The sequence below is a fragment of the Arachis duranensis genome, chromosome 3 (assembly GCF_000817695.3).
Source record: "Arachis duranensis cultivar V14167 chromosome 3, aradu.V14167.gnm2.J7QH, whole genome shotgun sequence".
Lineage (NCBI taxonomy): Eukaryota > Viridiplantae > Streptophyta > Magnoliopsida > Fabales > Fabaceae > Arachis > Arachis duranensis.
In genome coordinates, this window is record NC_029774.3 from 42,025,876 (window position 1) to 42,049,691 (window position 23,816).

Genomic DNA, 23,816 nt, shown 5'->3' on the forward strand with positions numbered 1-23,816 from the left:
TTTATTTTTTTTAAAACAGAAATAAAAACATCTAATTTCTATACCTTTTAAAAATTAGAAGACTTAATTTCTGCACTCCAACTTAAATAATTTTACATTAAAAATTAATAATCTATAATTTAAAAAAATACTACTATTAACTCAATATCAAGAATAAAAAGTGCTGATATATTAAGTTAAAAAATTCACAAGCTAATTTTAATATTATACAAGAATGTTGAAATGCTTATATGTGAAGATAAGTTGCAGGAAATTGCATGTTACAGATTTTTTTTTTATATTTTCTGCTGATTTTAGGAGTGTAACGTACTCTAAAATTATTTCTGTTTAGTTGTTTTTCTTTTTGGGTTTGAGTCTCCTTAAGTGTTAAAAAAAATAAGTAAAATAAGTAAATAACATATTATAATTACATCTCATACCTAATCAATGTTCATCTTCATTGAGAAGATAAATCAGAAAAAAAAAATTGTAGGGACAAGAAATTACACTTGCAAATAAAGCCTAAGTGCAACTCTGGATTTTTAGGCACATTCAAAATATATCTACTAATTTCTTTCACAACAATTTTTATAAAGAGATCCTAGAAAATGTTTATTATATTATATAATCCAAAAACAAGTAAACACTAATAACATTTTTCTGTACAAAGCTTTTTAGTTTCTCCTTTCTCTTTCTAAGGGTATGTTTCGGTAAGTCAAAAAATTATATTTATTTCAATAATCACTTATTTATATAAAACTTTTTTATATAATCACTTATTTATATAAAACTTTTTTATATAATCACTTATTTATATAAAACTTTTTTATATAATCACTTATTTATATAATATTTAAAAATAAATTTATATTTAGATAATTTAGCTGAAAAGTAATTTTAATTTAATATGTGGTTTTTAGATTGTTAAAAACAGTATTTTTTTTTTAGATTTTTGCTTGAAAACAACTTTGTTTAGTAAATCTAACCTCTTAAATTATACATCTAAAATCACCCAAAAACAATAACTTTCTTAAAATAGTTTTTTTTTTTAATTATCCAAACCTGGACTAAGTATTTGTAAGGTATTTGGTAGATAAAAATGTAATTATTGATTCTTGGTTCCTTTCTGGTTGCTTTTAACTTATATTATTAACATCTTTTAAAAGATTAAGCTGTATTGTTTCTTTATTTAACTTTTGACTTTTTCCCCAAGGTGCTTGACTTTCACTGATTTGAGTGATTTCATTTTAATTTGCTGGCATTAGTTTAAGCCATTAACTAGTATAGTTCAGTTGAGAAGGCTGTGACATGTAAATCGAATCCAATTCTGTTTTTTCGTTTTCTTTTTTTCTTAATCTTTTTATACGATCGAATCCAATTATTTTTTATGGTACATAACAGTGACATCACCAATTCACCATTCATTTGTGGAATTTTTGTTTTTGATATTGAAGTGATAATATTGTTTTTTCGAAATGTAGATTGTTGAGATGTTATTTTTAAATGTGTAACTATTTAATTAAAGAAATAGAAATCGGATAGTCTGATTTGTGTTAAAAAAATTAAAAAATTTGAGGTATAAATCAGACCTTCCAAATTATGTACTTTCCAAAATTTTAAAAAATACTTAAAATTACAATGTTATATTAAAATATGTATATATATGTACTTCCATATAATTTTCACATAATATTATTCGGGTTAATAGCCAAATTCATTCCTAAACGATCACTCAAATTTTAAATTAATCTTCAAATGATTTTTTTAGACATATTAATTCTTGAAAGATAAAACTTAAGTCAAATTGATCTTTCCGTTAGTTAGATAATGATGTGTCAAGTTAAGTGCCACATGGTATGATGAAGTGTCAGGTCAGTGACATTTAGCACGCCATGTGTCATTTGATATGTAAAAAAGTTATTTATAATTAAAATAGTCCCTGAAAGTCCAAACGTAATTCATTTTCATCTCTAAAATTTTAAAATTAATCAAATTAGTCCTTATATAATTTTTTTATATTTTTTCATAATATTAAATTTGAAATATTTTTTGATTTTAAATTGTAATTTTTTATAGTGAAATTTTTTTATTTAAACGAGTTTATCAAATTATTGTTGATTATATATTTAAAATTTAATATTTTAAATCTCATTAAATAATATAGTAGTTATTTTAAAATTTAAATCTTTTAAATTTTTTAAAATTATAATTTTTATTATTGTTTAATTTATATGGTAGAACTCAATAATTAAAAAATTGATTTGTGGGATCACTTGTTGAAAATTTATTTAAAAACTAATTTAAAAAATAAATGATCTTTCAAGAACGAATTTGACTATTAATCCACTATTATTCCATATAATTTTGTTTTGATTCGGTAACAAAGTGAACAAACTTTTCTTAAGAGCCCAAATCATCATAAGTAGAAGTGCTCTCCTCTTATGGATTTTGGAAGCTCTAAACAACATATCATATAATTTAGAACTTGTATATATCCTCTAGTCTTTGTCCATATGTCTTTGATGCTAGTGTTTGTCTTCCTCCAATCCTTCTACTAATATGTTTTTCAACACCAACATAAATGTTTTTGTTAATTTTTCTTCAATTTAACATAAATGTTTCTCTCCGTTTGTAGATAAAATTTACTCTTACAAATAAACTAAACTATGTAATTACACTATATATATGGTATTATGATTCATAAAAAGTACAAGGAAATACAAAAGCATCTAATGAAAGTGATTAGTACATAAGAAAATTCGTTTAGCACATGTACTTGTAGCCTACCATCACATACCGAATAAATTAATTTTGATATAGAAGGCCAAATTGATGACCCCAATTACTTAATAAAGTGAATGCCATTTGTGGCAATAGCATTGTTAGAAGTTAGTGTTTCACTTAATGTGGGTAGTTATCAACAAATAGACCATGATAAAGCTTAATAAAGCACCTAATCAATACCATAACATTAAGCTTTTCCATGAATAGACACAAAGTTTACAATGACTTCCTAATTAACAAAATATTCAATATTTGAATATGGAGAGAAGAAAGAAAAATTGAAAGGCAGTGGTTTTGTCCAATAAGAAGCAAAGAAATTGTCATTCTGGATTCTCATTTTGAGAGTTGGAACTTGGAGAGAGCTCCAATGTAACAGGGCAGTGATCACTTCCATAAAAGCCTGCATAGATAAAAAAGTAATGTCAGGTATAGATGGAAAGAAGTAAAAGTAAAACTTGTAAGGTGCAGTAACACTCAATTTTCAATTAGGCCTTTATAGTTCATAAATTTGTAATCATATCCTTATACTAAATAAAATTTTATAATCTAGCCCCTGAAACAAAAGTTAAGTATAATTACATATCCTTAACCATACAAATCATACTTCCCTTCATGAATGAAGAGGAGTGTTTAGACAAATATGCAGCCAAAAAGGAGTGTCAATTCCATGAATGAAAAGCTTACCTTGTAACTCTATTCCATGTCCATGCATTTCGCATGCAACGATCCTGTCTTTGAGTTTTTCTGAAACTAGGAAATAGTCTATTCGCATCCGTTTTCCACGATACCTTCAAAGAAAAACAATCGTAAGGACTAACAGGCCAAAGCTAAAGTGTGCTTCACGTTACTCAAGTGCATTGGCTCAACATCACATTTAACCAGCAATAATGCTGAGAATCAACGGCAATGATATATAGCTCAAGATAGATTCAATTTCTTACTTTCCTATTGGGTTTCCGGACCATGAGAAACCTCGTTCCATGTCCTTGTCCTTGTGCAGAAATCTGTAGGCATCTACCAGCTGTCCCCTGAAGGCATGAAACTCTTAGTTATTGAATTGATATAGTGGTTAACGGACTGTAGGAGACGGGTTACAAAAAAAAAAAAAAGCAATCCTGAGTCTGAAATCTACTATCTTAAATTAGCAATTCTATTATGAAAATTTCTTACAACTGCACAATAACCATATTACTAATTAGATCCTAACAATCTAGCTTATGATTGATTCAGGTATGAAATATAACAAATCTTGAGAGTATCCAATGAGCAAATGATAAGTTGATAAGTTCAAGGGGAGGTATGGGATTTTCCGTGCTGATATAGCAAACAAGAACACAACGACGAAAAAGAACAGTGAAGTCACTCACTCTTTTAAGATGTTACCAAATCGTCTTCTTTCAGATAAAGTAAAGCCAGGCTGCCCCCAATCCTGCATAAAAGATAAAAGCCAAATCATCAGGATTTTAATTAAGATATAAATTATGGAGAACTATACTGCACTATTTGGGGGCGCTTTAAGGAAAACGAACTTTAAGCTTCAAGGAAACTTATGCTTAACACTGTACCAGAGCTTATATGAACGGGTCCTTAACAAGTTCAATATCTTTTACACCCACTATTCATAATTAAGTTAAACTTTAGGAAAATGTGGCAAAAGTTTATACATTATTTACCAATTAAGCCTATACCATATGAATTGTGTGAGAGGGCAACCTAACTTAGAATATAAATCATCCCAAATCCAGACTAAGATATCAAGATTTTAGGAGATAAATCTTCAAAGTCGAAAGAGATTAGTCAATAAAGGGAACTTCAGAGTAAAGTGATTAGACCTCTTTATTTGGAGGAACATAGCCGTTTTGTTTCGCTGCACTGAAAAACTCTGGATGACTCACATCAATCTCTTCATGGCTGCCAACAATGAATTTATGAGAGGTTTACATATAATCTCTTCGTTTGAAAGTATGAAAGTATAGATGAATTATTAAAAATATGGATGATATATCAAACTCTTTGAAAAACGACATGCAACACTCAAAATAATTCTCTGGTGTAAGATAGTAACATAGAAATGGCCAAATTATTCATCGATAAGAGTTACTAGAATTCAGGATATGCAAGATGAATATAGGGAGGAAGATGTTTGAGGTTAGGTAAAACTATATTTAAGTGTTTTTTTTTTTTTTTTGGTGTGAAAACAATATTTAAAAAGTTAATCACAGGAAAAGTGTAACCTAAATGAATTAAGTTCATATAATGCATATAGATGCACCAAATGAAAAGAAAATATCAATATTAGTTATCCTCTCAAACTATTTGAATTTCAGTTTTCTTCATGGCATGGATTCTAACAGAGCTGAACTTGTTTCATAGCTACAACGACAAGAATGAAAAGTATGCCACCAAACAAAGAGATTGGAATTTATTAATCTCATACTGCCAGAGACAAAAGGAAAATGGAGATTAGCTACCTCACATTTAGATCCCCACACCATATCAAAGGCTTGTCTGAATTTTGTGTAACAAATTCTAGAATCCTTTTGTCCCATTTTCTTCTCCTTTGAAATGAGTTTGGTTCCTCTTTCCACCCATTATTTGGAACATATGTATTCAACAACCGAAGGGTTTCGAATTCAACCAAGATTACTCTGCCATCTGGTTCATGCTTTGAAGCTGGCAGCAAAAAAAGTTTTCCATAAGCATTAAAGAAAACTTATTGAATATTATGCAATGAAAATATGTTCCAGTAAAACTCACTATCCCAATTGTCGTTTAGAACATCTAAAATTCATTAAAACACTAAAGTGGAAGTTTGAATGATATATGACAAGTTCCTAACAATTAAAGGCATTTCAAAATGACATGATAATTATATTTTGAAACTGAGGAAGGAAATTTTTTTAAACAGTAATTCTTGAAATCTTCAAACCCCCTCCCGCATTCGTACTCGTACCCACTTCACCCTTAGTAGAATTCTAGATTCTCAATTCATTTCTTTCTTTCTGTTTCGTTCAGAAAAGAAAGTAGTAATAATAATATTATGGTAAAGTAATTCTTTGAAAATTGATCATAAGGATGAGCAATTCAACGCAGGATAGAAAATTAACGTCATTATACCTATTTTATCAAGATTGAAAAAGACATTTTTTGGTTTGAAGCATTTTTTCACAAATAGTGCTGTCCCTGCATACTTTGAATCTGCCAGAGACCACCAAACACGATAGTTCCCAAAAGGTGGAGCTGAAAGTGCACGCATCAATGCCTGCATCATTTTTTATCAAAGTCAGATAACAAATGAAAATCTTATAGTCCCATTCAGATAATGAAAAAGTTCCACTAGACAAAAATTGTCAAACCCTGTTTGAATCATCATTTTTATTATCAAATCCTCAGACTTGTGGCTCTACTAAGAATAACTCGAGTAAGCCAGCAGGTCAAAGATATATAGTGCTAAGGATTGGCTCATAACTCGTAAGTTATACATGAAATCTAATGCATACTGAGACTCAAAATAACATGACAGAAAAGTACCGCCTTCTCTTCCCTGGACGCGGTTGTATCATCCTTAAGTTCTCCCTGATTTTTGGGTGTGCCCTTAGATCCAGCGGCAGGCATCCGCACTTCCTATCGAAAATCTGATGTTAGAATACTCAATATTCTTAATTTCTTACCATCAAGTTTACTATAAAATCATAAGAATGTTCCCCAAGTCCCAACAAAACAGAACAAGTCATGGAGACAATTTACAACTAAAGCAGAATCACTTTCATGCTTATGTGAAACCCCTTCAATTATTTGCCTTCCACAGAAACAAGTTATTTATAAGACAAGGGTTCATATGCTTAAGTTAGGAGGAAAAAACATTGATAATATAGCATTTCTCAGAAACTACACTTTCTATCTTCAAAGAAAAAGACTAATAATAAATAAAAATTGTATCTTTCAATTTTTAAGGATTTAGCTATACACCCTAATTTCTTTTATATGTAGCTTTCAATTGAAAAAATAAAAACTGCATTTTTCTTAAAAACAATAAAACAAACACGTCATAGGCATTCTCATGAAGAGCTGAAAAACCAACACAATAACCTAATCCATGATCCTCTCCACACAGATTCAACAAGAAAAACAATGAAAACAAAAGTTAAAAGAGTATTTGGGACCTGAATTGCAATTACGTCAGGATCAAAGGAAGTGACGAATTTGCATAGCTCAGGGAAGTTGTTCTTGACGCGGAGGTAGAAGCTGTTGGCGTTCCAAGTAACGAACTTCAATGGCTCCTTTTTCTTCTGAGTGTCAGTGTCAGTGGCATTATCGTAATTTCCTTCCTCTTTGGGCTTCTTGCATGAACCATCGGAGTCTTTGTTGATAACCTGGAAGAAACGTTTCATCTTCTTCACTTCGTTCTTTCTTCTACTCTTCTTCGTTCATCGATTTGAAATCAAACACTCTTTTTCAGTTCACAGTGTTTTGTTCTCAGTTCTGAGTGTAACAAGGTAAACTACTAACAAATGGTGCTGATTTTTAGGTTCATTATTTTATTTATGTTTAAAAACTTTTTCCCACTCTTTTCCTTTTATTATTATTAGGACACTCTACTATACAGATTGGGATGATATAAGGAGAGAATATAAATTTCTTTTATAGTTATTTTTTATTATTTTATTATTATTCAAAATGTGATCCTACCTTTATTAATTTCTCTTTCATCCTAATAAAGGAAATATTTGTAAACATACATCTGTACCTTATAATTCACCTTATTATTATTATTATAGAATTTAATTTTCACACATGTATCTAGATAACATCAGATGAGTAAAAATAATTATTTTTTACATTAATTACGTGAATAATGTTTGGAAAAACTTATATAATTAATTATATCAAAATTAATTTATATTTAGATTCTAACTAAAATATAATCATTTTAAAAAAATCCTTATATTTGAAATTCTAAAAAGTAGAAAGAAAAAAATGTATTTTCTGAGTATGTGAAGAATTTTTTGTTTATATGTTTAGAACATATTTAATTCGTATTTTATGAGTATGCACAATTAAAATGAATAATTATAATATATATTTGAGAAAATGACAAATCGATTCTTAACTTTTCAGTTCGCAAACATTTAAATTTTTATGTAAATATAAAAAAATTATGTCATTTGAGTTATAATTCATTCACCAATAACTTATTTCTCTTTTTCTCTGTATATTTTTAACCATGTATTAAATGTATTTCATCATCACTATCCAATAGTAGCTTCTTATTGGCCCTTGTAATTTTACTTTTTACACACTTTGTAGGTTGTTTCCTTTCTTTGTTCCACCATTTCACCGTTAGTGAATAACGGAGAAGACCGAATTGTCCAAGGAAAACAAATCTTCTGGACTATTTTGCATATTTTAAAAACCTTAGAGATTAATTTGGATAAAAAAAATACATGTTAAGATTATAACAAAAAAATTTATTAAAAATATAAAAAATTATATTTTTAATGCATTTATTTTATATTAATTAAATAAAAACATTTAGAATTTTTCATTAATTATAAATTTATTATATTTTCTTAGAGCACAAATTTATTATATTTTCTTAGAGCACATGTTAGTTAAACTCTTTGAGATCTTTTATTTATTTTCTTTTATCATTAATAATAAATTGTCTTTGCTAATAAAATCTACTATATGGATCAAATAACATAATTTCTTTTGAGAATAATATTTAACTTATCAAGAGTGAATCTTCTTTGATGTTAGAGTTACAATTTTTGAACTTGCAAAAAGTAACATGTTTATGGACACCAAATCAAATCCAAGGGTGGAAATAAGAATGTCAATCAAAGTTAACAAAATAGACATGAATTTAGATATTAAAATAACATTTCTCTTATGGTTAAAGCTTCTTTATACAACCAAATGGTGATCTTTTCATCATTGATTTGAAAAGGTAGGAATGAAAACATGAAAAAAAAAAAAAAAGAAATTGGGCACTGATACACATAAGCAAAGTAGAGTTGAACAAAATCCTAAGAGCATGAACTAAAATAATAGTTTGTTAGCTTGCTAGCTCACATATTGCTTCTCAAGGAGGCTTCCACAGAATGCTAAATCAAATCTCTCCTCAGGAGGATCACCAATGAAGTCAAACACAGCATCTGCATTTAAGAAATCTTCATCTTTTGTATAGCTACAATTTAGAGAGAGAGAGAGTTAGTGGAAAACTAAGATAATGCAGCATTATTAGTGTTAAAAAGTTTTAACCAGAAAGTCAATCATATAAATGTAATATTACATTAGCAAAAAAGAAAAATAGAGTAAAGTACTATTTTAGTCTTTAATGTTCTAGTTGAATCTCAATTTTGTACTTAACGTTTAAAATGTAGTATTTTTGTCCCAAACCTTTTATTTCATTACATTTTTGTCCTCTGGTTAAAATTAAAACTTTCTTCTTCCCAAAATACCATTTTCCCTCTATTGTTATCTTGTTTTTCTTATTCTTCTACCACTTTCACTTTCAAATCACTACAACCACCGTTATTACCACTAACAATATTACGGTTTAAAGAGTATTCTTGAAAGAAAAAAAATTGAGCAGAAGTTAAAATAGGGCGAAATAAGACACTTGAGATAAGAATAGGTAATGTTAGAGATGAAATTATGGCTTAAACCAAATGTTAGGGACTAAAACAATACTTTATTAACAGAAATAACTACTTTTCATATCAACTAATTAAACAACCATATAAAAGAAAAATTCAATTGGATATGAAAGTTGTAGAATAAAGAAATAAATGCATTTTAGTATATGCTCTCATTGAAATAGAAACTTTCATGATATCCAACATTTCTATCAAACAAGTAGAAATTTTGAAGAACATAAAGTAGTTTTTTCCATTGTCATTAGAGAAAATTTTACCCGCTCTTTGTTATTATACACTTCATCCCTGCTCCTTTTGCAGCTGCTAGGCCTATGGCACTGTCCTCAACCACAACACATCTGTGGAAAACAAATGGCATTTCATATTCAAATGTGAGATACCAATGAAAATAAAACAAATGAGTGATTACAAGCAACGAAGTTGTTGTGTAAGAGAGTAAGACACGTGACGTGTCGGTAAATCGAAAGACAAAGAAGGACTATTTGCAAATTATTAAAAAGGAGTAATGATAGAATCCTAAAATTCTTCATAGGAGATCAACAAGCACTGAAGTTGCAGTGTAAGACACACTTCAGTGCTTGTTGATCTCTAAAGACAAACGACGCGTCCTAACAGTTCAAACTAATGTATAGAACCTAGCCAAGAACATCACAATGTTATGACATCTTATATGAACAACAATTTTACCCTAAATTTATAACCTAAGCATTGTGAGGTACCTTGAAGGTTCAACGCCGAGAGTGCTAGCGGCTAAGAGATAGATTGCCTGTTATAGGAAGAGTGAAATGCAATTAGCTGAAAGATCTTGCCATGTAGTACATTCAATCACTTATAATGAATGAATGCATAATTTCTCGAGTTATGCCGTGACATCGAAATCCAGCAAATTAACATTAGAAGGATAAAAATGTCTTACCGGATCTGGCTTTTTCCGGGGAACAACATCTCCAGCAAATATCTTTATCTTTTCTGCTCTCTCAGGCCCTAGCAAGAATGATACTATTGCAGAGACCTAAAAGCAACTCAAAGTTTAGGTCTATTGGATGAGATTACTATGTTGAACTTGGTATATCATGCATTAACGGAATCAAAAGGTATAGATTGAACCATAAGAAAATGACATACATCATAATTCAAATCCAATTGTATAGCACAAATTAGATGCATTGCTACAATTATACAGCAATGTCATTACAAAACAACAAGGCTACTTCTATTAAGAACTGAATCTATATATCTATATCTTATGAACCGAGATTCCGATAGTTCAATCGAGACAAAAGAAAATTATTTAAGGAATTGTGTAACTGATTATGCTTACCGCCTTCTCATTAGAAGTGCTGCACACTGCTACATTAACTCCTTGGCTTAAAGCCTGATCAATAAGCCTACATGTTTGATAAGAAGACACATATAATAAGAAAAGGCACACATATTTAGTGTATCTTGATAATGGTATTATTTCAAAGAAAAATACAGGCACTTCTTAAGTTTGAGTTGGCTTATATATATAAGCATAATCTGGGGAAAAAAAAAAATCTGTTTTCTGTGTTTTACTAGAACAAGCAGATATTTTCTTTCGATTCAGAATTTACGGTTTATATTGAATATACCTTCTTTTTTGTTTTTTTAAAGTTTCAAAAGCTTATCCTAACACCATAAACCATACACTTCCAATCTTGCAATATAAATATAAAGCATGAGGTAAGATCAAATCTAAAACCATGTCTCATAATATAGTTTTATATGCAGAATAGGAGCAACAAATATGAACTCCTATAACCACTTAGACACCATGCTAAGAAACAAATTAACCAGATAATTAAGCTGTTTAGTAGAGACTAAGAAAGTTGTTAACTTTTTATATCTAAAACAGAAACCAGGGTTTGGTAAATAAGATAAAAAGAACAGATAGTAACCAACTTTGCAACACCTGGACGAAGAGGCAACAGCTTTTTCTCAATGAGAGCCATGAATAGCTCCGTCTTTCGCTTGTGGAGTGAAGCTATGAAATCTTTTCTTTCTTGTTCGCCTGTCGGGGCATTCGCCGGCCAACCTGTCTTATTAAAGTATGCTGTCATCCTAACATTAAAAGAGAGCTACATCATCAGTGGCATAGTTCCATATTCAATCAAATAAGGAATTCAACAATGACAATGGCATGCTTTCCAATAAAATTTTGAATTGAGGGGGAAAGAAAAATATATATGTACCTTTCTTTTCCACCTCCAATTTTGAGCAGTTCTCCATACAAGTCCACATCCCAGGTCACACCTAGCTCTTTCTGCATTGCCCAATCAATAAGGCACCATCGTTATTTGTTGAAGTTCTCACATTCTTAAAAATATTTACAATCATGCTACGGTTACAGAAAAAATCAATCACCAAATCAGTCATCTGTATAGAATACATGTTAGAATATAAAATACACCTTAAAAATGTGTGAAATAACACATGTATCTGTATAGTGATTGATTTGGTAGCTTATTTTTAATGTGGATATAGCATTCAAAATATTTATAAATGTATTCCAAGCTAGAAAGATAAAATATTCGAAGTAGTGCAAAGCAATATAAATACCTCTTCGAAGGTTTCATTGAAAGAAATGCGGTGGCCATCTTTCTCAGTGTCAACAAGAACTCCATCACAGTCAAAGAGAAGAGCAGAGGGAACAACAGTGGAAGAAGAAGAAGCAGCTGAACAGCTCACTCTAAAAGAAGAAACACTAACAATTCCCACTGTTCTTGGTCTTGTTGACTTAAGGGAAATTGTTGTTGGGGTGCCCATGAAGGATGATGATGGAACAGGAACAGGAACATGATCATGGTCTTTGTTGTGTTTGAGGAGGCTATGTTGTGTTTTTGTTAAGAGTGAAGAAGAGGGGGAGGTAGAGATTATGGTGGTTAGTGCTGCCATTGTTGCAACTTCTTCAATTATTGTGCTTGCAATTGCATAACATCCTCAAAAATTGGTTAGAAGTTATATGGTTGTAAATTGGTAATGGTGGGGCCGTTAAAGTGTCAAAGGTTCAAACTTGGAACACAGGTTTTGGTTTTGGTGGCATGTCAGCAAGATTAGGCTTGGGCATCTGAGCAATCTCCACGTGGAATCCAACAAATTTGTTGAAGCTTTGAAGGATGAAACAAGAGTTGGACATAAAAGTTATCATTGTAAGTCTCATATTTCAGGCCCATTTATTCAACATCCATAGCTTTTATACATCACCCTAACTATCCACCAGCATCTTTCAATTACCCAAAAAAAAAACCCTTTTCCTTAACTACTAATTTTAAAAATTCGATAAATATTAACTCTACTATTTACATTAAGGCTCACGATCCATTCAATTTATAAATAATACAATTACAAACTCAATATTTCTCCTCTCAAGGCTTAACATTTGAGCTCATAATGATGAGAAATGATATGTTTTCTGTCGTATCTTTCTTTTCCCCTTTTTTGACCATCCTAAGTTGCTTTGCGCCAATTATTGCACTCAATTAAGTGACTATATATAATTACATACTTGGGGGTGAGCAAGAAGCACACTATACTCAATTGCTCATTTTTTTTCCTCAAATGGTACATATCATTCTTTAACGTGGCATGAAGAGAGGTCTCTACACAAGTTTGACATGGAAATCACCTTAACCAAGTTGGACTTGGCTGCATCAAGCAAAGGGTCTGATTGAAGGGCTTTTTCAAAACAATACTTGGCTTCTTCCAAAAGACTCTCAGCTACAAACACAAGACCCAGGTTGTTGAATGCAGGGGCATATCCAGGTTGAAGTTCAAGTGACTTTGAAAACATAGCCTTAGCTCGTTGATATTGTCTTTGATAGCGGTAGAGAATCCCCAAGTTGGATAATATCGCATGTGCTTGTTCGGTAGTTGCTAAAGACAAAGCTTTCTTATATACTTCTTCAGCATGTAACCGTTCCTCTGATAGTTGAAGGGAAACACCTATACATGGAAGTTTGACCAATAAGAACAAATGATAAAAGGATAATAGTTCTTTGATGGAAAGAGACAGTTGGCTACACCAAAAGGTATAAAGAGCTCCCTCTATTTCCTTTTATTCGTTGGCGTCACTTTTTGGTATGTCATTCTATCTAGATGCAAAAATTTCTGGTAAGAGAGTGAGAGAGAATACCTAGGTTAGACCAAGCATAGCTGCAGTCCTTGTCACAGGCAACAGCAGCTTTGAGGTACTTCTGTGATGTTTTGAATTGCCGAGCGCAAAGACTATGGAGGCCAAGTTGAATCCACTGCACAGGGTCATCTGGATCTTCTGCTATAGCCTGGTTGGAAAAGCATGACACCCCAACATAATGTAAGAAAAATATATTATATCCATCAAAACATATAAAGACATTGAATTATTATGACATTTTGAGTAATCTTTGCAAACATCATCTCCTGTGTGACAACTGCACCTCATCCTGGAAATGGAATTCGGAAACTAAAATAAAGCAATAAACTACCTGCTTTAAACTGCTAACAGTGCGCTCTTCAACTTCCATCAACTCATGATGTTCACTATCATATGAGGCTGCTATCTCATGCTGAGATTTGTGAACCAAGGCAAGCCCAGCCCATGCTATTGGAAGCTCAACCAGTGATGAATCACCATCCCTTATTATAGAAGCCATCTCGTTTCCAGCGCATGAAAGCAGTTCACTAGGATCTTGAGATCTTTCTGCCTCCTTTATTCGATGGATAGCAACAGCATATCGAGTAGACATGCAATTGGGTTCCAGTTTTGCTGCCTACAAAGCAATGACAACCGAAAGTATGGAAAAATTAGCAAAATTTCCCAAAAAGTTTATCATCAAAACATAATAAGGCGGAAATTGACATTGACACAAGCCAAACTGGAACAGACATTTTATGAGAAAACAGACTAGCTAAGAGCCTAAGAACAAGGACCAGAAAACCAATGAATAGACTCAACTATATTCTATATATGACTGTAGCAAGGAACCATTAGCACCTTCTCCAAGCACTTGCTGGATGTTCGATGATCACCACTAAGAGAAAATGCAGTTGCAAGATTTGCCCATATATGGGCTGATTTGCCATCCGCTTTAATTGCAGATAACAAACATTCCTTAGCAACATGAATAGCCATAGCACGATCTGCCAAAGCATCTTCAGCAGCACTGGCACCAGCACCTACAAAGTTTTTTGCGATTAATAACAGTAAGAAATAAATTTCTTCAACCACTTGATCATAAATGGCAAAACAGTGCAAAATCCACAAAAATTAGTGCACAGAAGAGACTACCTGCTACGACTGAAGCATGTTTACACAAAAGTAGGGAAGAATAATTTACTAAAGCTGCAGGGTGGTTTTGATCCTTCAGGATGAGCTCCTGGAAACATTTTGCAGATAATTCCAAATTCCCACTGGAAAACAAAATAGATATTGACAGTATTTAGATAACATATGAAAGGATTAGAAACTTGTAAACCATTTGTCAACTAAAGTAACAAAAGTATTGTTAACTTCCAAATAATTCAATGCAATATTCAAGATAAAAGCATGTTGGAGTGTCACCAGAACACAACAAAAGATCTCAATTAGGAAAGCAACAGCCACTAGTGCATAGATGTCAAGATGTGGCAGTTCCCTCTTCTAAATTTTCTCACTTAAAACTACTCATTCAAAAACAAATAAGGTTTAAAACCTAGAATAAGCCCCTCCGCATATAAGAGTAAATAAAAGCTTCTTTTTTGTTTTTTCGAAAAGTAACAAATAAGGTTTAAAACCTAGAATCAGCCCCTCCGCATATAAGAGTAAATAAAGCTTCTTTTTTTTTTCCCCCCCGGAAAGTGACACTATCAGAATACATCGATTCAGGATTGAAGAAGAAGAGCTAATTACCATTCAAACTAACCTTTGAAGATAAGCTATCCCAAGGTTCCCCAAGCAATCATAGTTCTCCGGTGCAATGGCCAACAATGATGACAAAACTGTGATAGCACTCTACACCAGCGCAATGGTTTATGCATAGAGCAGAGTTAGTGGTATCAGGTTAAGAGGTACTGAAGATGAAACTGAAATATCATATGTGCCTAGAGAATATTAAAACATTTAGATAGAAAACAAGGTATTCATACCTGCACACGGCCACTCTTAAGAAGAATAAAACCTAGTGTATTCCATAAAGCTGCCTGTCTGATATCTGACTGCATTGACTCTTTGAGTTTAGAGAGAACTTCTTCAAGTTCATGAGGTTCAAGTTCTTTATCTGAACTATTTTCTGATGAACTTTCTAGTATCAGGCACTATAAGGATTATAAATCATGTCAATGGACAGAAAGATTTGAATCATTAATTTATCAAATTAAGATTACTCTACCTGTGCGTGATGAATCTGAACTAACGAAAGCAACTCTGGCCTGTCAATCTCAGCCTCAGGCTTGAGTAAGATCTCGGCAGCCTTCTCATAAGCTAATATAGCCTGAAGAAATTTTAATAACCCAACGAGAAAAAACTATGTGTCAAATTATAAAGGATGAATCTTAAGGCACTACCTTTTGAGGTTGGCTTAATCTTTGGTACATCAAGCCAAGAATAAAATGAGCATGAGCATTCTTGGGCATCTTTCTTGCAACATGAACCAAGCCCTACAAGCGTGAATATGGTATGGTTTCTAAGTAATGAAACAAAATCAACAAGAACGATAAGAATAAACACCATAACATTTTTATCAATAAAGTAATAAAGTGCTACTATTTAAAGCTACTATGTAAAGACTACAGTTTTGGGTATCAGCCTTCAACTTTACTCCCAGAGAGAGAGAGAGAGAGAGAGAGAACTTATCAGCAGCAAGGATAAGTAACTAACAAAGCCAATATATAAAGGCGTTTTCCTCGTGCAAATGAAAATCAATTTGTGATTTTAGAAGCAGGATAATTTACATGAAGAGGTGATAATTTTTTACTATTCCAAAGCAAACTCACAGTTTTCATGCTGCTAACTTTTTCCTCCCGAGAGGAAGTAGCCCCCTGAACATGTTGATCACCATCTGCATCAGCTCCACAGTCAAGAGAAGAATCTGTCTTGCTAAGTCTGGAGCGAGATTTCCCCAATTTGTTCAACTTTTTACCTTCACCTTCAACTGTATCATTTTCTTTGGACAACAAACTCTTGTCTTGGCTGTTTTCATCATTTGCCAACCTAGAGATTCATTACAAAAAATCACGACATATGACAGAAACACATTTAGCATTACTAAAAAGGATGTGTTTTTCCATTTTGCAGCACTAGGTTCCATTGCTTCTTCTGTTCTAACTTCTGAATGGGGGAAATTTTCATAATATAATTTAGTCTTTTATATTTACAATTTATTAAATGCATTAAAAACATCACAAGTTACTCTTTTAATACCTGTAACAAAGTGCCTTAGGGCACTTTCACTTGTTAGCCAATTCCCTACGTTATTGTCAAACTCGCGAGTTAACTCGTAAACTCATACAGTTTTTAGGTAGTAGAATCGAGTTGACTTGGCTTCACTTGAATAGACTCACTCAAACTCACCAGTCTAGGAACAAGTTTGCAAGTTTAAATTTTGCCCTGTTTTAGGTCAAAAACGGTGCCGTTTCGCCTTAAGAAAAAACACTAAATCAGAACCACCCTAACCTTCACTACTCACTCATTGACTCATACCCACTCTTCTCTGCACCGTTTCCACCCACACTTCCACTCATCTCATTTACTCTGCCTCCAACCGATAGACAATGGAATTAATATTGCAGGTCGATCTTGATTGTTTAATTGTTGATTGTCGTATTTCATTTATGTTATCTACTATGTGATGCATTGATTGTATTTGTATGTGTTCTATGTTGGGGCTTAGAGTCCTATAATGCTTAATTATAAGTACTTATTGCATAATTATTGATGATTTGAATCTACTAAAGTACTTATTATAACTCCTATTATATATATATATCTTATGTATTATATATATTCTTTGTTAAGAAGAATAGCAGTTAAACTCGAGCCAGTCTATGAGTCGAGTTTAGGTGAGCTCCACAAGTTTACTTAGACCTGCGAATTTGACAACCTTGCTAAGTGGCACTCATAACTCAGAAGTCATAACTGAGAGCTCCGGTTCCCCCACACTACAAGCTCAGAAACAAACAACTCAACGCTACAACGGAATGAAGAAAACGGAAAACCCTACATACTCCGAAGAAACAGCTAGTTTTAAATTAATTACAAAGAATTCGAAGATTATCTGTTTCGTTCGGTAGACTGGGAAAGCCACAAGAAACATGACACTTAAGTAACAGAAATTGAAGAAGAAAGGAAACCTGGTGATTGGAGGCGGCGGAAGCGGTGGTGGCGGTGGAGGAGGAGGGAGATTATGGTGGAGGGGGAGAGGGAGGGGGTCGTCGTCGTCGGCGGCTTCAGGAGGATCGTTGAGGTCAGCGAGAACAACGAGCTTGGTAGGGTTAAGACCCTTGGAATTGGAGCTAGAAGGAATCTCTGCAGCTTCCGTTGTTGTTGTTGGTGGTGGTGGTGCTGCTGCGACCTTTGCTTCGATTTGTTCCGCCATTTTCATGCTTCACTCAGAACTCTTTTCTCTACTTTCTGTTGACAACGACCACGGTCTTCTCTTCTTTCTGTTAGGTTTCGCGTTTTCTTCGGTTTTACCTTTTTCGTTGCTAATGAACTTTTGGGAGAAAGATATTTCCTACTTCATTATCCTTATTTTCTCACCAAATTTTAACCAAACAAAAACAGTTTTGTAAATAATAATAAATATGGTTTAGCTCATATTTTTTATATGAAAAAAATTATTTTGACTTAAAAAATATATATAAGGAACAAACTAACTTGCATTTTCCCTGCATAAAATGAAAATGTTAATCTTATTTTTAATAATTTTAATTCACACATAATTTTATTACGTTGTAGGTTAATACATTTATAAGATTTAAAAAAATAATATTATTAAGATAAACATTATAATATCCATTCTCTACTTATTATTCTAAATCTTTATTACTGAACACCACACTTATATAATAATAATAATAATAATAATAATAATAATCCAAATTGATTCCTGCTAATTTTTATTTTTAACAGATCAATTTCTAACACAAAAATATTTGACAAAATATCTTTGATCTTTTAAAGTATTAAATAATTTAATGTTTGATAAAAATAAAAAGGAACAATAAATATAACCTAAAAACAACCTTTATACTATAAACTAATATTTCCATAGTCAAAACCCTCAGCTGGTTAGAAATTTTCACAGTAACCCTTTTTTATTAGTCAATTTAATTCTTATCGAAAGCAGTCAAAGCACTAATATATTAAACTACAAAACTTTAAAAGAATCATTATTACAAAAATTAACTATTATAACTATTATAGTTGGAGGATCAAATTCCTCTAAAGTAAAAAAGTTAATAAAATGATAAAATAATACTCTAATTATCTTGGAATACCCTTTGCTCGCATCATTTACTTGTCCAAGTAACTCAAATAGATAACAGCGGTAAATCCTATATAATAGACTTCAGTCGCAGAATGCCAGTTACAAACACCAACCCAAAAGTGAGTCAACTAATTAATTGAACTATCAAATTCCAACCATGAAAAACTACCATTCCATTGCAAAAAAATTGGTACAAACTAGGAACTGTTACCCTCCATGAAAATGATCCTATCAAACCATGTTGGGCCTCTGTGGTAGAAGGAGATTATAAAACTTATCATGCAAGAAGAAATTCTTTCCTTTGCTATCGACAGCTTTCTTCCACCCACACCATCCACCATTAACGATCTTTTTCAGATCATCTGTGCCTGTATAGTGTGGATCGAGTATTAAAAACGCACAATCTCCACTTGCTTCATTGTAATCCACTCCCAAGAGTGTATATGCAAGTACACCACCACCTGCATTTAGATGCCAGAGGGTTAAGAGCAACTCATTCTGAAAATATCAGAGAGCAAAAGACAAATCATTGAAGCTAATATGCAACTGAAAATATATACTTTGGAATTTAAGCCAATCATTTTGGGAAATGTTGTAGATGAATGACAGATGGCAGTATAAAAGTATATTATTGACTAACCAATCATAATTGGTGTTCCTTGGGTCTCAAAGTGCAATGCTAGCTCTCGACATTTTTCTGGAAGCTCAGCTCCGGATCTAACGTTGATCACTTTGCATGTGACCTATTTCAGAAAGAAAACAACCCAGTCAAGTCAAATCATTTATCTAGAACTCAAATAGGTGATTTAGAAAGAGGAAACAAAAAAAAGGTTTGCACTCTGTTCAGATTAGATCAAGTATCTAGATAGCCTTCTTTGCATAGGGCTCAGCATATGTTGTCCAGTTGGAACAGAAAAACCAAAGGTTAACGTTTAATCAATTAGCATTTAATTAACCTAAAGGTTAATGTTAACAAATACTGTAATAAGGAGAATACTTACGCCAAGAAGTTTGTCCAAAACAAAGCTCAACTCAATGGCACCAATCCAATCACGTGTCCCAACGAAAGAAGGATCTTTATCACCAATCTCCACAAGTGACTGCTGTATTTCTCTGAGAAAGGTTGCATTTTTGTCAGTCTGAATCATTCGCACAAGTATGACATGCCAAGATTTTTATGCGATATGAATGAATTTTGGCTGGATTAGTGGATTTATAAACCTCTTCAATGATATATATTTACTACTACATCAAACCGAAAAAAATAAAGTGCAGTATAATTTTAAACCTGAAGAGAAAATACGGAAATAAGCTAAGATTAAATTACTTCTAAGAAATATTAAAATGAAATGACCTATCCCCTAGTAACAAAATCCATCCTTAAGATGAGGCAAACTGAAAATACCTATGAGAAGGAACCTCTATAGATGAGTAGTTTTGGAGTCTGAACCATGAAATGATAGTCTGGAGAGAGCGATAAGCACAACCCCATCCCTATAAAATCAAAGTAAGCGATTTAATTTGTGATACTACAAAGAAATAGAGTTAAGAGCCATTTTGCTTTAATTATATTCAATTTCAAGATGTGATTTGCAACTGCATAAAACCAAATTATCTTTGTCTGATAATTTAAAACCAGTGACTCAGTAATTACAAATGGAGTGTATTTGTTTATGTCATTGCAATAAAGGCCAACATGAAAAAGAAGACATGTAATTTCAAAACCATTGGGGAGCAGAAAGATGGAAATTACCGAATCATTAAAACCATCCTGAAGATAATGAAAGTATTCATAGGAACCTTGAACAAGAGAAACACTTCCCCCAGAAACTGCATAAACCATAACATTTTCAGATGAGTCAGAGAAAAATTACATTGAGACACAGAGCAAAATAGCACTTACCCCCACTGTTTGGAATCCCAATGTGTACATCCCTGAGTAAAGTTGAACCTAATATTACGAAAAGAATATTAAGTAACTGAAGGCATAAAACAGAGGAAAGTATCGGAGTTATTACTAAAAAATAAACAATGGAAATGCAGATGCAATCATAATTCTCAGTACCTATAAAGCATTAAAAAATAAATAAATAAATTAGATCTACTTATTACCCTTTTGTTGAGAGCCAAGACCACCATTTTTCAATTTTGAAAAATCCAAGGCGTTAGCGATTCTCAGAAGGGGTCGATCAAAAGGTAATCCCAACCTTGTGTGTAAGGATCTCCTAACTTCAACTGCAGAGAGCAAAATATTTCATATAACAGAGATGCATGATAAGATCATAACGATGAACAGGAAAAGTCTGGAGATAGAATACGTAAATTCTTCTATGAAACTTAACAACAGCAGGCAAAATAGCCTTGTGATAGTATTTTCTAAAAGAGACAGGTAAATGTTAAAAGAAATATCCTATCCATTTCACATTACAGAAGCATACCTTGCTTCATTTCTGTCTCCCCGAAACTCAGTTCATAGAAAACAGTAATTGGATGCAGAACATGAGGAGGACTGAAGTGATAAGGTTTTATCTGACAATTCAAAAAACTTATTAGTCAATAAAAAGGAAAAGTATGTATTAAATACACGTGAAAATAAAATTTTGAAGTATAAAAATTAGCAAAATAGATAACTATAAAAAGAAAAACAGAAATTATGTTGACATATTATCCACAAAAGTAAAATCAATATTCTTTCATAAATTGCATCTGAAATATCCCACTAGCACAGACAAGCATTTGCAGAAGAAGATCTGATTTTTTTAATCATATCTTGATCTACTATAACATAATATCTGTTGGGAAATTTCAGACACATTGGTATCTCTTAGCACTGATACATATATATCCAAATATGAAATTACTAATGCTGTCATCACTCATACAAACAACAACAATAACAAAACCTTATCCCACTGGGTGGGGAATCATCACTCATAAATAAATGAGAATCCAGTAACCCATTAATCATTGTCATGACCTTATTTAGAGCTCATAAACCATTCCAAAACAATAAAACCAATTTCTAATGAAATCTTATGAAAAAGTCAGACAAGCACAATTACACATAATCCTGGTGCATCATACAGGACAGAAAAATGAATATGTACCTCTACATCCATTAACCATAGGAATATGTTCTTGCGAAATGTTTAGACTCAAGGTGGAATGAAAAACCAAGCTGCCTATATGAATGCATTGCCTCACCTGAGGGTGTTGTCCCAAAAGGTTAGGCAACATTGAATTCTGCAATGCATTTAACTGATCAGCTAAACCAGGGATGATTAATCTTGAAACTGCATGCCTCAAGGGGAGCTTCTTAGAAGCATAGCAGAGTACATCTAGTTTAATATCCACAACAAGGAGCCTGGCTTCATCCTGGGCTGAAGATAATAATTCAACTTCAGTTAAAAAAATACTGAAAAAAAAATCATGCTAACATATAGGATATAGGACATCAATTTGACCCTAACTCCTGATTCCTGACCTGGAATGTACTCTGCAACAGGCACAGCAGACGCTGATGATGGCCCTAAGCTGTTAAAGAGAACACTAACTTGGATGGTATCTGCATTCTAAGAAGAAGAAAATATCACAAAATGGATGATTGAAGTCATTTCATAATTCACAATGCGCATGATTCATGGTAGCAGGCCAAAAAAAATAAATAACCACTAAAAATAAATCACAAATATTATCATATAACATCAGCAGCAATTAAACAATTAAAATGAAGAATATCATAAACAACAATTTTACCTCCACAGAAAATCCTGACGATCCTTTACTGATGACAGAAAAGTATGAACACGGTAGAGAGTTCACATCAAAATTATCACCACCCTCAGCCAAAGGCCAGATGTTGGAGAGGTCTGCACGAAAGTCTAAATGCCCACCACGAATTACAATGGGTGCAGGTAGATCCATAGAGGTCTTGTTTAATGCCTCTAACATGTACACAGCCTGTGAATCTCTTAACTTAGCAACAACAGCCTCAATTGCCCTCACAAATGCTTTCTCAACATCTGAGAAATTTGCATTTAGAAACTAGTTAAGCATGCATCTATCATATAGAAAACTTAGGAATGCCACACTACTAAGACATACCCAATTTCTTCCTTTATATCAAAACTGACTTTACCTAATCAAAATAATCCACTACTCTTCCCCGCTCACATTTCTCTATTACTCGCGTACATGTGGACGCACACATATGTTCTTAGTTGTAAGGCATCTTGCAACTCAAATTAAGTTACTTGGAGCTAAAGTTTTCATTGTATCTCATAAGTCCTGTGCTCTATAACTTCCATCATCAAAGTATTATCAATTAACGGTACTAGCTCACAAACCCCAATTTCCAATGACAATGCAAAAACAATAAATTGATTGAAGTTAATTTCAAAATGCAACCCCAGCAGAACATGCAAAGCAAAATTAACACCAATCCAAACGAACACTTAGAGATTAGAAGAAACAAAAAATTGAATAAAACTAACCACTCGTATTCTTGAGAGGATAATATACTGGCAACTTGATCGGAAGCTCACAACGAACCAAGCAACCATTCTCCCACACATACTTCTCCGAATGTTCTTCTTCAACAACTGAATCAACCTCTTCGAGGCTATTCGATTTTCCACTCTCCGACACGAAAAATTTCAGCTCGCCGGAACCGGCGGCGACAGCTCCGATCACCGGTCGATTATCCCCTTCCTCTTCACCGTATAGAAGCTTCCTCAGTCTGCGAGCAGCATAAACTGCCGCTTGAGCGTCGGCGTCGGCTCCGTAAGCAAGCGCTCCAATTACTTCAAAGCCTTTAGGAATCAATGTCCGAAGCTCCACTGTTTACGAATTCCAAAACGCGAGACAGAGAAAAAGTTGAAGTGAATTTAAGATTTGAAATTGAGAGAGAGAGAGAGAGAGAGAGAGA

General features: G+C 32.7%; 4 protein-coding genes across 4 annotated transcripts; all 4 read right to left on the reverse strand.

Annotated features, from left to right (window-relative positions):
* Positions 1–2,813: 2,813 nt before the first annotated feature.
* LOC107478870 (DNA-(apurinic or apyrimidinic site) endonuclease) lies at positions 2,814–7,259 on the reverse strand. The gene is made up of 9 exons (XM_016099022.3): positions 6,927–7,259; positions 6,295–6,387; positions 5,881–6,025; positions 5,235–5,436; positions 4,596–4,674; positions 4,131–4,192; positions 3,705–3,791; positions 3,448–3,551; positions 2,814–3,163 (listed from the first exon to the last, which is right to left on the reverse strand). Exons 1-9 carry the CDS (start codon positions 7,152–7,154, stop codon positions 3,084–3,086), a joined length of 1,080 nt encoding a protein of 359 aa, XP_015954508.1. The 5' UTR covers positions 7,155–7,259; the 3' UTR covers positions 2,814–3,083.
* A 1,350-nt stretch (positions 7,260–8,609) lies between these two features.
* LOC107478874 (CBBY-like protein) lies at positions 8,610–12,397 on the reverse strand. The gene is made up of 8 exons (XM_016099026.3): positions 12,006–12,397; positions 11,639–11,709; positions 11,349–11,507; positions 10,747–10,813; positions 10,342–10,437; positions 10,145–10,191; positions 9,683–9,763; positions 8,610–8,953 (listed from the first exon to the last, which is right to left on the reverse strand). The coding sequence occupies exons 1-8, from the start codon at positions 12,339–12,341 to the stop codon at positions 8,830–8,832; spliced, it is 981 nt and encodes a 326-aa protein (XP_015954512.1). The 5' UTR covers positions 12,342–12,397; the 3' UTR covers positions 8,610–8,829.
* A 347-nt stretch (positions 12,398–12,744) lies between these two features.
* On the reverse strand, positions 12,745–18,119 carry LOC107478871 (probable UDP-N-acetylglucosamine--peptide N-acetylglucosaminyltransferase SPINDLY). The gene is made up of 11 exons (XM_016099023.3): positions 17,751–18,119; positions 16,395–16,611; positions 15,966–16,058; positions 15,791–15,892; positions 15,549–15,716; positions 15,326–15,414; positions 14,713–14,834; positions 14,419–14,600; positions 13,910–14,194; positions 13,579–13,726; positions 12,745–13,388 (listed from the first exon to the last, which is right to left on the reverse strand). The coding sequence occupies exons 1-11, from the start codon at positions 17,999–18,001 to the stop codon at positions 13,015–13,017; spliced, it is 2,031 nt and encodes a 676-aa protein (XP_015954509.1). The 5' UTR covers positions 18,002–18,119; the 3' UTR covers positions 12,745–13,014.
* Positions 18,120–18,741: 622 nt separating this feature from the next.
* On the reverse strand, positions 18,742–23,731 carry LOC107478872 (probable Ufm1-specific protease; the record flags this gene model as incomplete). Its single annotated transcript, XM_016099024.3, has 12 exons — positions 18,742–19,350; positions 19,530–19,632; positions 19,891–20,002; positions 20,295–20,383; positions 20,643–20,719; positions 20,793–20,840; positions 21,002–21,124; positions 21,328–21,418; positions 22,094–22,269; positions 22,374–22,461; positions 22,646–22,911; positions 23,383–23,731. Coding segments are annotated over 12 exons (1,752 nt in total), but the record flags the coding sequence as incomplete, so codon positions are not given.
* Positions 23,732–23,816: the final 85 nt, after the last annotated feature.

What these genes read in the sequence shown, in the direction of transcription:
- LOC107478870 (XM_016099022.3), bottom strand. Translation starts at nt 7,154, where the DNA reads ATGAAACGTTTCTTCCAGGTTATCAACAAAGACTCCGATGGTTCATGC. An exon ending in TTTCAATCTTGATAAAATAG is followed by an intron (nt 5,437 to 5,880) that starts GTATAATGACGT and finishes TTTTGCTGCCAG; the next exon opens with CTTCAAAGCATGAACCAGAT. An exon ending in ACATGGAATAGAGTTACAAG is followed by an intron (nt 3,164 to 3,447) that starts GTAAGCTTTTCA and finishes TTATCTATGCAG; the next exon opens with GCTTTTATGGAAGTGATCAC.
- LOC107478874 (XM_016099026.3), bottom strand. Translation starts at nt 12,341, where the DNA reads ATGGCAGCACTAACCACCATAATCTCTACCTCCCCCTCTTCTTCACTC. An exon ending in CCCGGAAAAAGCCAGATCCG is followed by an intron (nt 10,192 to 10,341) that starts GTAAGACATTTT and finishes TTCCTATAACAG; the next exon opens with GCAATCTATCTCTTAGCCGC. An exon ending in TGTATAATAACAAAGAGCGG is followed by an intron (nt 8,954 to 9,682) that starts GTAAAATTTTCT and finishes TCTAAATTGTAG; the next exon opens with CTATACAAAAGATGAAGATT.
- LOC107478871 (XM_016099023.3), bottom strand. Translation starts at nt 18,001, where the DNA reads ATGAAAATGGCGGAACAAATCGAAGCAAAGGTCGCAGCAGCACCACCA. An exon ending in TTAAGAGTGGCCGTGTGCAG is followed by an intron (nt 15,415 to 15,548) that starts GTATGAATACCT and finishes GCGCTGGTGTAG; the next exon opens with AGTGCTATCACAGTTTTGTC. An exon ending in CTGTTAGCAGTTTAAAGCAG is followed by an intron (nt 13,727 to 13,909) that starts GTAGTTTATTGC and finishes TTTTCCAACCAG; the next exon opens with GCTATAGCAGAAGATCCAGA.